At 36.7% G+C, this 13706-nt stretch overlaps 1 protein-coding gene across 4 annotated transcripts; it reads left to right on the plus strand.

Annotated features, from left to right (window-relative positions):
- The first annotated feature begins 1353 nt into the window (after positions 1-1353).
- Positions 1354-12681, plus strand: LOC133285290 (putative hydrolase C777.06c). 4 transcript variants are annotated; one of them, XM_061482506.1, is made up of 9 exons: positions 1354-1597; positions 1856-1991; positions 2182-2309; positions 7649-7796; positions 7886-7991; positions 8743-8801; positions 9968-10045; positions 10125-10234; positions 12547-12681. In XM_061482506.1, exons 1-9 carry the CDS (start codon positions 1434-1436, stop codon positions 12569-12571), a joined length of 954 nt encoding a protein of 317 aa, XP_061338490.1. In that variant the 5' UTR covers positions 1354-1433; the 3' UTR covers positions 12572-12681. The 4 variants fall into 4 exon arrangements, with proteins under 4 accessions (XP_061338490.1, XP_061338489.1, XP_061338491.1 ...); XM_061482505.1 differs by lacking the exon at positions 12547-12681 and adding an exon at positions 10365-10754; XM_061482507.1 differs by lacking the exon at positions 12547-12681 and adding an exon at positions 10365-10754 and having other exon boundaries at positions 10010-10045.
- The last annotated feature ends 1025 nt before the right edge of the window (positions 12682-13706 follow it).

A 13706-nucleotide genomic window follows, 5' to 3' on the forward strand; every position in this document is an offset into this window, starting at 1 on the left:
TTCAACTTCCCAAACCAGAACCAGCAGCCGACGACGGAAATAAACCAGCATTCAAACGATAGTGGTACATAAACCAGCGTTCAATAAACCAGTGGTCAATATAATTAGATTCAGCTTACAAGTACACCACGTCCTGTACCTTCTACAGTTTTTAATTATAGTTTTATTTTATTTAAAAAAAAAAATCAAAACGTGTCCACATCGTTGACTGCGTGTCGGATTCGGTCAAATTTGCGTGTTCCACTAGTCAACGTGTCCCCAAATGTTGACTACGTGTCGGACGCGTGTCCGAACGTGTCGGAACGTGTCCGTGTTGGATACATGTCCGACACACAAATTTTTTTAAAAACTTCGTGTCTGTGCTTTAGAGGTCGTATCAACGTTTATTATATGATATCAAACAACAAATTAATACAGTACAATAATAAAGTCATTAGAATTGATCTAAATTGAGTAACTTATATATATGAAATCACAGTTGCAAACCTCAATGTTATTATTGTGTTAAATAAAATACAATAACAATAATTTTATGAATAATTATAAATAGAAGAACCTGTTCTGGATAGCCCACAAGCATAGGCTCACTACTGGGCCCAGCCTAAAGAGCCCACTTCTAGAAGGCATAATAGGATGCCCCCTCTTCCCCATGCACACCAGCTGCCCCTGCACAAGGGCAGGGGTTCAGCATGCCTAGCCTGAAAAGGCTAGACTGGCTAGGTTGACTGGAGCTCTTGCTCTAAATACCCCTCTCTCACATTGAGGAGGGGATCCTCTTCTTCTCTATTCAGCTTCATGCGCTGCCACCAGGAGAACAACCCTAGCCATACACACACACTTCTCCTTGAGCACATACATGGGAAGCTCCACTAGTGCCTTGGTCTCTACTATGGTTACTATGGACACCCCTATATTAATATACTTCACCCTCACATGAGACATCTATGTACCACAAACAGTACAGAACCAATTTACAGATAAAAAAAGCCCCCAATGAAGAGGTTAGCTAGAACCTCAAACTAAAGTACGTGACAAGTGACAACCCGCGAGAATTTTAATGGCACAAAATTGTAATTAAGAGATAATATTTTTTTATTCAAGAACAATAAACTGAAAAAAACATATTTAAGTGATTTTTTTATTTTTTTAGTACATTGATTTTTTTTTTCTTTTTTACAAACTCTCATTCTATTCTTTAAAATTAATATAAAATTGTTACAAACATTTATTATTTTGATATTATTTATTTTTAAGGAGAAAAAAAAACAGTGAGAAAACAGAAAACAGAAATACAGTTACGAATATCACAAGAGGGAAGTAATAAACGTGGTGATTTGGCGGGTCAACAAAGTCGCCTTGGAATCTTCCCTCCTACTCCAATTTAACCATTCCTCTCTCTCTCTCTCTCTCTCTGGTGGCGCCGCCGTCACAGCATGGCATCTCTCGGTTGCTCCCCCGAATCGGCGTTGATATTTCTGGGAACGGGTTGTTCTAGCTCCATTCCCTACACAAGGTGCCTCATCCGGCCACCAGATCCTCCCTGTACCGTGTGCGTTCAGTCACTCTCCCTCCCACCTCACCAAAACCCTAACTACAGGTACGTCATTCATTTATTCCTTCATCAATGTCACTTTTCTTGTTCACTGTGAATTGCATCTTATCTTTACTTTATCAAATTAGTGCACGAAAAATATAGCATTTGTGATATTAGTCTTGAAAAATGAAAAGTATCATGTTAGTCAAATTAATCATTCAAATATATGTTTTAAGCTTTTATGTGATAATTTTCATCTTTTCAAAGAACTAAATTAAGGGTTTACTTTCACATTATGTATAATGGATTTAACTTTTTCAGGTGCAATACCTCCCTTTTAATCGATTACTGTCAAAGGGATGACGCTCACAAATATATATTGATTGATGCTGGGAAGACTTTCAGGGAGACTGTACTTAGGTGGTTTGTTTTCCATCACATTCCAAGAATAGATTCTGTAAGTCGCTCAACTTCCTTTCTTTTTTTTTTTTACAAATTTATTTTCATTTATTAGTAAGAATTTCAAAATTTAGATTCAATAGTTCCCGGGTGTACAGAATGTGTTAGTGAACTGAAAACATGTAGAGTGCAATGTTGAAGTTTGTATTCTCTGAAAATAAATTAATTCATTCTTGCTTGGATTGCAGATTGTTTTGACTCATGAACATGCTGATGCAGTCCTTGGATTGGATGATGTACGTGCTGTTCAGCCATTTAGTCCCACCAATGATATCGATCCCACTCCTATATACTTGACTCAGCATTCAATGGATAGGTGCCTCTAGTAGACTTCCCTTTTTATTTAATTTAACTTGCTTGATTTACCTGAAATTGCACGTACCCCTTCTTTAATTTCTAGACCTGCAGAATTATCTCTTAAGATTTTAAATTTAAATATGCACTATAAGTAACAGAACTATGTGTTAAAAACAGTAACAATATTGAATTCATATTTCTTTCGTATATTCATCCTCAATGAGGGGTCTCATATATATACAACTCAGAGCAACAAATTGCTACTAATAGGAAACTAACCTAAACAACTTGATCTCATCTGTTCAAATATACAAAAACAATCAACAACCCGATAACTGTGCAAATGAACAAAACAATCAACAAACCAGATAACAATCTTTTTCTAATTTGAAATTTAAATATCATATTTCAACACTCCCCCTCAAGTTGGTGCAAAGATATCAATCATGCCCAACTTGTCTATTGATTCTTGAAACGTCTTTACAGATCCTGCCTTGGTAAAGTACATCAGCGAGTTGTTTTTCAGACTTAATGAAAGGAAAGTGAATCGTGCCTTCATCTAGCTTTTCCTTTATAAAGTGCCTGTCAACTCCAACATGTTTGGTTCTATCATGTTGGATGGGATTGTGAGCAATCTCTATGGCAGCCTTGTTGTCACAATGTAAGTTCATAGGTTGATTTTGAAACAAACCAAGGTCTTGTAATACTCGTTTGATCCAAAGCAATTCACACACTCCTTGTGCCATTCCTCTATACTCTGCTTCTGCGCTTGATCGAGCAACTACTTTTTGTTTTTTACTTTTCCAAGTAACAAGGTTCCCTTCCACAAATGTAAAGTATCCTGAGGTTGACTGCCTAGTTGTTTTGTCACCTGCCCAGTCTGAATCACTGTAGCCTTCAATGGATGATGTGCTGGTTTTTTCAAACAGTAACCCTTTTCCAACTGTTCCCTTTAAATATCTTAGAATCCGAAACACTGCAGCCATATGATCAATACTAGGGGAATGCATGAACCTACTTACCACGCTTACTGCATACGCAATATCAGGTCTAGTATGGGATAGGGAAATTAATCTTCCTACTAACCTTTGATATTTTCCAATATCAGTAGCTACTTGGTCAGGATAGATGCCTAGCATCTGATTCATCTCCATAGGTGTTTCGATTGGTTTGCAATTCAACATGCCGGTTTCTGTTAGAAGATCTAAAATATATTTCCTTTGAGAAAGTGAGATACCTTTTTTTGATCTTGAAATCTCAATTCCAAGAAAGCACCTTGTCGTCCACATACACAATCAAGGTTGTGATCCTTCCTTCTTGACGTTTTATGAATAAGGTGTGGTCAGCATTGCTTTGACTATACCCAAAGTTCTTCATGACCGATGAAAATCTTCCAAACCAAGCTCTAGGAGATTGCTTTAGGCCGTACAATGCCTTTTTCAATCTGCAAACGTTTGATTCCCTGCCTGCCTGTGTATTAATTCCAGGTGGTATGTCCATATACACCTCTTCCTTGAGATCTCCATTTAGAAATGCATTTTTTACGTCAAACTGTTTGAGTGGCCAATCTCTGTTTGCTGCAAGAGAAAGAAGGATTCAAATGGTGTTCAACTTGGCTACAAGTGCAAAGGTGTCTTGGTAGTCAATGCCATATTTTTGGGTGACTCCTTTCGCTACTAGCCGTGCCTTATATTTGTCAATGCTACCATCGGCTTTCAGTTTTACCGCATACACCCACTTGCAACCAATTGTTCTCTTGTTTTTAGGTAGAGAAGTAAGCTTCCATGTTGAGTTTTTCTGCAATGCCTCCATTTCAATGTTCATGGCCTCTCTCCACTTAGGATCTTCAAGAGCTTCCTACACATTGTTAGGTATGCACACAGTAGATAATTGGTTTACAGATAAGGCATTTGAGTTAGATAACCTGTGAGTTGAAACATAATTGTTAATAGGATATTTTGCCTTAGCCTGTAGGTCTGGTTCATACAATTTTTTTGGGATTCCTTTGGTTGGTCTTAGGGAATGTCGAGTAGAAGGTTCAAAAGAAGAAGAAGGTTCAGGTATGGTGTTGTCAAGGACATTCTGCATAGACGGAAGAAGAGTGTTTGGTTCAGATATTACCTCAGTGAGAATCAGTTGCTGTTCAGGAACATCTTTGGATGCATCTTCGGTTATTGGAGTTAGAAGTGGAGTTTCAGCCTGTGAGGTCATTATGGTGTCTTGATGGATTTCCTCAGATGTAGTTTCGGCTATAGGAGATGAGTTTGAGTTAGAATGAGGACTCAATTGTAGTAGTACTTCTCCTCCAAGATAATCATCAGAAGGCTTCTCCCCCTGAGGAGAAGGACCTGGGACTCCCCCTGAAAAAAAAAAGGTTCCCATTCGTGAAAGGAGACATCCATTGTAACATGTAGCTTATGTAGAACTGGATCAAGGCATTGGTATCCTTTTTTAGAGTCAGAGTATCCTACAAAAACACATTTAGTAGCACAAGGGTCTAATTTGTGACGTAAGGATTTAGGAGTGTGGACGTAGGCACTACAACCAAAAATCCGTGGTCCTAAATTTTGAATATGAGGAACGGAAAAAAAGGATTCAAGTTTTTGTTGAGGAGTTTGGAACCCAAGGACACTAGAAGGTGTCCTATTGATAAGATATGCAGCGGAGAGGACTGCCTCTCCCCAAAACCGTTTGGGAACATTCATACCAAAGAAAGAGGCTCGAACAACCTCAAGCAAGTGCCTATTTTTCCTTTCAGCTAGACCATTCTGTTGTGGTGTATATGTGCAGGATTTTTGATGTTTGATACCATTGTCAAGCAAGAAGGAGTTAAAAGAATGGTGTGTGTGTTCGATTCTATGGTCAGTTTGTAGGATTTGAATTTTAGATTGATACTGAGTGAAAATCAGAGAGTGGAAGCATTTAAAAGCATTGAAGACTTCACTTTTGTGTTTTAAAATGCTAACCCAAGTCATTCTAGTACACTCGTCAATAAACGTAACAAAATAACGTGCTTGAGACAAGGAGGGTTCCCGAGAGGGACCCCAAACATCCGAATGAATAACTTGAAATGGAACAATACTTTTATTGATACTTGGAGGGTAGGAAACACGGTGGCTCTTGGCCAATTCACAGATGTTGCACTTAAAATCTGTTTTATTCAAGACTGAAAAAAAATGAGGGAACAATTTTTTTAAGTAGGTAAATGAGGGATGTCCTAATCTATGATGCCATAACCACACAGAGGCAGAGGCTTGATCAACAGCAGTGGTATTGAAAGACTTGACCGGAGGGGAGATAGAACCGTGACCGAAATCCAAAAAATAGAGCTTTCCATGTCTAACTCCATAACCAATTGTCATCCGGGTTGAGATGTCCTGAAACACACAAAAATCAGACCAAAAAGAAACAGTGCAATTCAAAGAGGTAGTAATTCGTGAAACAGATAAGAGGTTAAATTCTAGAGAAGGAACTACTAATACAGAGTCCAGGAATAAAGAGGGAGATAGGGAAAGGGATCCTTGGCCAGTGATGGGTGATGTGTTCCCATTTGCAGTGGAGATGAAAGGCAAAATAGAGGGTTTACAATTATGTAATTCAGAGGAATCTCTAATCATATGGTCCGATGCACCTGTGTCAATTACCCATGTATGGTTTCTAGACAATGTAGAAAAAGCAAAAGGGTTACCAATTTGACCTTGATGAGCAACCAAGGCTGCAGGGGAGCTGGACGATTCAGAGGCAGGGGAAGCCGTGGCAATTGCAGCAGCGGACGTTTTCCGACGTGGCTGTTTGTTGAAGTCCCACCATTCAGGATACCCTATTATCTCATAGCATCTCTGTTTGGAGTGTCCAGTAGCCCCGCAATGAGTACACGAAAACTGATTTTGTTTTCCAGATGGAGTTTGCTTGCGAGTCTTTGAAGGACCAGAGGCAGGAAGGGTGACCATTGTTGTGGAGTCTGGAGGAAGACGAGCAGAATCCATGGTCTGACGTTGAGTGATTTCTCGGCGAACAAATGCATAGGAGCTCTCAAGATCGAGTTTTGGCTCCTTTCGAAGAATTTCTCCGCGAAGGTGAGCAAAGTCAGGGTCCAATCCGCTGAGAAAAATGTGCACCCTTAGCCGAGCCATGGTGGAGTGGAGATGAACCACACCGGCAACTGTAGAGGCTTGGGATGTCGTTCGATGGTCAATTTCTTGAAAAATGGCAAGAAGTTCGTTGTAGTATGTTGCCAGAGGTCGCCCTTGCTGCTTCGTTGTGAACGATTTCTGGTTCCAAACCTCACATTAGTTGCCCATACAACCAATGTAGGACTATATTTCTCAACACGCCCCCTCACATGAGAGTCCATTGGGCTTGAAGGATGGACAACATACAAGCCCACCTACATGTGAAAAATTCCACTACAAAGAAAGTGGGAGGCGGTGAGATTTCAAACGCTCTGATACCATGTTAAAAACAGTAACTATATTGAATTCATATTTCTTTCGTATATTCATCCTCAATGAGGGGTCTCATATATATATACAACTCAGAGCAACAACTTGCTACTAATAAGGAAACTAACCTAAACAACTTGATCTCATCTGTTCAAATATACAAAAACAATCAACAACCCGATAACTGTGCAAATGAACAAAACAATCAACAAACCAGATAACAAACTTTTTCTAATTTGAAATTTAAATATCATATTTCAACACTATGCTCAAATGCAAAATGAACTGGTATCCATAGTTTGGGAAAATTGGCCAAGGAAACACCCAAATGGGATCATAGATACTCTTATTATAGTTATGATTTGCTTTACTTGGAGAAATTAGAAGCTCTAAGGAAGCATCCCCGCACTAGATAAACTTTTATTTCTCTTAAGAGGATAAAGATAAGCACACAACTTTTTGCTATATTTCTTTTTGAGACTCTTCTCGTTTATGCTTGTATTTTATAATAAAAAATCAATGCAAAATACATCTCATTAACACTAAAATGTAAAAAACTGTACCATTGTAAGTTATGAGGTACTTTATTGATCTGTATGGCTCATCAATTTCCAACATAGATGACTCAACTCATGTTGCTACACAGGGCGATTATATACAAGAATTCAATTAAATAATTACTAACTTAATTGTTCTTTCTGAAAATACTCTAATATGTAACAGTTATAGGTGCATGAGTTTTTGAGATGAAAACAGTGTGTTATGTTCACTTCCCAACTATCCTCAACTTGGGTGCTTGGAAATTTTTTCGGGTTATGACGTAAATCTTATGTCAGCATTATTTCCCTTTCATTTGATTTTATGGATGCCTTATGCTTTACAGTAGTTCATTTCCTGTTTTACACATTTCCAACAGCATGGAAAAGAAGTTTCCTTACTTGGTTCAGAAAAAACACAAAGAAGGGCAAGAAATACGACGGGTAGCTCAGTTTTGCTGGAACGTAATTGCTGATGATTGTAATCAACCATTTTTTGCATCAGGCTTAAAATTGATTCCGTTACCAGTTAATTACCACAAACCTTGTCATTATTGATAGTAATGCAATATCCCTTTTATATTAGAAGGTTTTCAGTGCTTCATTTCTCGATGTAGGTAATGCATGGAGAGGATTACATCTGTTTGGGCTTTCTTTTTGGGGAGAAAAGTAGGGTGGCTTATATATCTGATGTTTCACGGATTCCAGCCAGTACAGAGTTTGGTGCGTTTTGAATTAGTTTATCCATTATGTACCTAAAATATCAATAATCAATTGGGATAGGTTATACTTACCGTCATTTTTTTTACCACCTCTTACTATCAATTTTTTTATCGTTGGATCAAAATCAAATTAACGGTTACAAAATAACACCAAGCGAGAGCCATTGATTTGATTTTGATCCAACGATAACAAAAATGATAGTATGAGGTAGTAAGAAAAAAATGTGATAAGTATAACCTTTCCCTAATCAATTATGCAAAAGTATTTCCATTGCATAAATATAAATTATGTACCTAAAGGGTACTTATAACCCAAAGATAATAAAAATCCTAAATAGATAAATAATCTTAATAAAATATAAATTTTCTTAAACTAGATATCTTGTCAATGATAAAATCCCTAAAAAGGACAGATGTCAATATCGTAAATAACATAATTATGATCAAATCCACAGGTTTAAAATAATATAAATACTCCTAATCTGTTCTGCATCACAACCTGCATTTAGTTTTCAAACCTGAAAAAATAACTCATGGATGTTATATGATCAAGAATAAGCAGTAAGTATTATTTACTTAACCCTAATCAAAACCATATAGCCGCTGAATAGCTTGACTTTGTAGCCTTGTCGTCCTCATTGAAAGAATAGGAGGGCTGCTCTTATAGAACTTTTTGAAGCATTTATACATTAGAAAACCCTCAAATGAAGTGTACTTTTTATCATCTAATTGTAAATTTTCTTTTTTAATAGTCATTTCAAAAAGTGGGGCTGGACAGTTGGATCTTCTTATATTGGATGCATTGTATAAGGTCAGTACTTCTATTTTTAATTGTTGTCCAGGCGTATATGGGAATTACACTCTGCTACAGAATTTGTATAATATACATGATATGCCAGGAAAGGATGTCTGCTTGCACATAGGACATGAATGAAGTTGCTCTCAACATTCAATCTGGCTCTCAATATCTCAGTTCCTCTAAGTCTCTCCTAGCATAGAATTTTGTTTACTGGCATGCGCTGAAAGTGGTTCTTAGTCAGTAGTTCTTTTGTGTGGCTTCATATGATTCAGTCCTTTGTCAATTTGTTTTGTCGAATGAGTTCACGTCTTTTTCCAGGAGTAAATTTTTTCATTGATTTTCTAATACAAGACAGCCAACACATCCTCGTCACAAGTATAATTACTTAATCAAAGAAGCCCAACAATATGATTATAAATGCATACTTACTGGACCTAAATGCAATAAAATTTGTGGTCACCATTTCTTCTATTTTAAAATATAAAACCCTTTTTCCCTTCGTTGCTAATTTTGGACATAAACATAAAAATTTCTTGAATGTGACGAATAGCAAAATATTATTTTATTGTGCTTCAAGTTGCATAAAGATAGTTTCAGCAAAAAACACATGCTGGAATAAATTTAAATTTGTCGCTAATAATAGAATGATCTGGAAGCAAATATTTTCTGAGTTATTGCTTTTCTTAGCTTTTGGAGTTGAAACGTGTTTTGATCAGTTTCTCAATGTACAATTTTGCTTGTTATGATTGTTGTATTCGCGTGTCTCAATCTTCAAAAACGAATTCTTTTGATATTTTTTGCACTTGTTTCTTGCAAGATACACAAACACTGCCATAATTTCCTATACATTTTTCTTTTCTTTTCTTTTTTTTTGGGGGGGAGGGGGTAGTTTAAGGGAGAACTACAAAAAATGGAACTCTTGTTTAAAAAATATGGATAACAAAGTGGCGATTCTCGGCAAAACTGTGGCTATTTTTCCGACATGGTAAATAATTTGTCAGGATTTCCTTTTCTGTAATTTTCCTAAAACAGTTTATGTGGTTGATATTTTAACATGGCCAAGTAATCATGATTTTGAAGTTCCACATTATTTGATTGATTATTCTGAATCTTGCCCTTTCTGATACATGTTTGTCGATTCCATATTTTAGTTTTCTTATTTCTTTACTTTCTCACAGATAGTTGTTTCCATCTTGATATTACTCTCTGTGTTACCACAGACTGGATCACATAATGTTCACTTTTGTCTTCCACAGGTTAGTTCTGCATTTACAAAATGATGTTTAGACTTATTATCTCCCTGATGGTGAAATCTCGCTATTTGTAATTTTACAGACTCTTGAAACTGTAAAGAGGTTATGTCCAAAGCAAACCCTATTGATTGGAATGAATCACGAGTTTGATCACCACAAGGACAATGAGTATTTGATGGAGTGGTCCAAAAGGTACACTTCTTGTCCATTTCTCAAAGTAGTCAAAAAATAACTGTTAAAGTTACAATAGGCAGTCCATTTTCTCTATGCTATATTGTGGATTTTAGAAAATTAGAGAGTTGATTCTTCTATAATTGTTTAGGGAAGGAGTTCTAGTGCAGCTTGCTCATGATGGTTTGAGAGTCCCCATAAACTTATAGGAAGGGGAATACTTGCCAACCTGAATCTCAATTTTTCTCATCAAAAGTAGTACATACAGTAGCTGCACTATTAATTCTTCACCATGATCAAAAGCATGCATTTGTATCTCGTGTCACACTTGGGAGGGCGCGCATACTTAGTTATCTCGTTGTTGAATACTGCTCCCTTTTCTTTTTGTTTTCTTTTCTTCTCTGCTTTATAAAGTTTGCACTGATAAATTGTGGATTGAATGGCATTTAGAGTATGCTTGTTTGAGAAGGTGAAAAATAAGTACCTACAATATTAGATGGGAAATGAAAATAGAATGGGATGGAAAGGTTTTAATTTTCACTTACGCTGTATTTGGAATCATTAAATAATGGAATTAATTTGATTTAGAAATAAAATCCACTCAAATCTGAGTGAATTTGTACATGTTTACAACTAAAATTAGAATGATTTCAAAATCAAATCAATTCTTGTTTTATAACTTTCCAAACAAGTCTTGCTTATCTACAATGGAATAGATTCCTCAACTGGTAAGTCTTACACCAACTTTATAATATTAATAGCAATATCTAATAAGAACTATGGTTCAAGGTTTAATTCATTGCATCAGCAATTGCCAATTGCTGTACTTATACACAGGTTTCTGTTACAATCGATAAGAGCAGCGACAAAGATAAAATCGGCAGAATATCAACTACAATAAAACTAGCCAACAACCTATTAGTTGCACAACAATACAGAAGCAAACTCATAATAAACTCATTTGAAATACAAATTTGAATACAGATATTTGAACCACAATACTATCTACATTTGAATAGCATTGTAACATTCCAATATTCTCCCTCAAGTTGGAGCATGTAGGGAATTAATGCCCAACTTGCCAAGAGCAATGTGAAGTGAAGTGTGACCAGGGCCTTAGTAAAGATATCAGCGAGCTGGTCATGCGATCGGATGAAGGAAAGATCGTCTTGTTAACAATATGATTACAAATAAAATGGAAGTCTAGCTTGATGTGCTTTATATGCTCGTGAAATATGAGGTTCGCAGCTATATGTAAAGTCAGTCGGTTGTCACAAAATAGTCTCATCGGATCACCCTGGTGCACTTCCAAGGACGCTAAAAATTATATCGACCAGATAAGTTCTAAAGTGGTGCTAGCCATGGACTTGTATTCAGCCTCAGCTATGGACCGTGACCCAGTGGCTTGCTTTTTGGTTTTCCAAGAAATCGAGGTAGAGCCAAGAAGGATAAAGTAACCACTTAGGGATTTGCGAGTAAGGAGACAACTATCAATCAGCATCACAAAATTCGTAGAGCTGAAGATCACAGCAGACTTCCGAAGAATACCTTGCCTTGGACTAGATTTGACATAACGTAGGATATATAACAGTGTCATAGTGACCTTGTCGTGGACTTTGTATAAACTGAGAAAGGATGTGCACTACGTAACATAAATTCGGTCGTGATTGTCAAATACACTACACGACCAATTAGTCATCTGTATTGAGCAGGATTATGAAAGAGCTCCCTATCTACCAGGGCCTGACTCTGGTTTTGTTCAATGGGGAGATGGCAGATTTGCAACCAAGTAATCCATACCCAAATAAGATGTCAAGAGCATACTTATGTTGGCTTAAGAACAAACCAGTCTTTCACTGAGCTATCTCAATTCCTAGAATTTACTTTAAAGGACCAAGATTTTTGATTTTCAAACAAGAGTCAAGATACTTCCTCATAGCACAATGTTATCAACAAAACCATTCCCTGTCAGAACAATGTTATCAACATAAACCAAAAGAGCAACAAAAATGCTACCTCGTTGCATGGTGAAAAGAGTGTAGTCAACTCGTGATTGAGTGAACCCATAAGTAGTCAATACGCATTTCTCCCAGAATCGTATAGCAAGTTCGCTTGGAACCTCAAAGCCCTTACATTCAATTTTGTTGCGGAACATTCACACAGGATGTTTGGTAGAGCACTCTAGATTCATGAAAAAAATTCATCAAGTGTTGGCAAGTAAATTTTGTCCCATTATCTAATCTCATTATTTTGATTCATGTTCCAAATTGTCTTTCAATCATGGCAAATAATATGTTAATCATAGTGATGCATTCACTCTTTTCTTTCAACAGATATACATATGTTGCTCGATTGTGATCATTTACGATTGTTAAAAAAATAGTGTGCACCACCAAATGGCGGTAGCTCAGTTGGCGCATGGGAGCTAAGCAGGTGGAGATGAGAGCATGTGTTCGAATCTTTCCAGTACCACCTTTGGGAGGGGTTTAAAGCCTTAATCCTGAACCCATCCCGAATCGGATTAGTTGCAAAACAATAAACCGATTGGAATATTTCCAAAAAAAATAAAATAATGTGCACCATAAAAAGAAATGGTCTTAAAAGGTCCCCACTAATTGCAATGAAGGGGATCAAAACAATTATTGCTCCCTTTATTATTCAAAGGGAAAACATTACGAGTTTGCTTTGCCTTGTGGCATACATCACAAGTCAAATGAGTTAGAAATGTGGCTTCCATACTCAAGAGAGAAGTGAATTGAGTATGTCAAATTGTTCGCAATTGCCCCCCTTCTCTTTTCTAAATTACCTTCTCATGCAAACTTTGATATTTGAAAGACTTATCAATATATTCAACCAACTCATGATACATACACCATCACAATTATAAAATCTATTCTAGTACATACAGGATATCAAATAAGCAATTAAAGTGCTAGAATAAATGAGTTAACGGTTTAGATGATTGCAAACATAATTTATCCTAATTCGATCACCATCATTTGTGATCTACGTCCAAATTAATAGTTGATCAAATGTGTGTTTCACTATTAGAAAGATTTCACGGGTACTTAACAAACCGCCACAACCTCCAAGTTTCCGAGTGCTTGTAAAGCTAATAATCCACTGAGCTTCAACGGGTTCTTAACAAGTTTTCAATGGGTGGGGGTAGAGGGGTGATGTTATGAAATTACATTTTTACATATTAACTCATTGTTTTTCCTTTATGCTATAGTAAGGGTATATAGGTCCTTTTATACAACTACATTTTCTTCCCTCTCGCTTTTCTATATAAACAAACCAGAGAGATTAGTATTTCTCCTTTCCTGTCTTTTCTTCTTCCCTTTAAACAAACATGATTGAGAGAGGAGGCAGCACCAAAAATACATGAGTTCGCAAGATACCATAAACAAAGCCAGGAAACAGTGAATTTAAAAGCTACCAGCATGATTGAAAGATAAACAAGAATCAAAATCGATAATGACACTTGCTTTTT

Source organism: Gastrolobium bilobum, unplaced genomic scaffold (genome assembly GCF_033153095.1).
Source record: "Gastrolobium bilobum isolate Gb01-03AN ecotype WA unplaced genomic scaffold, APGP_CSIRO_Gbil_v1 utg2703, whole genome shotgun sequence".
NCBI lineage: Eukaryota > Viridiplantae > Streptophyta > Magnoliopsida > Fabales > Fabaceae > Gastrolobium > Gastrolobium bilobum.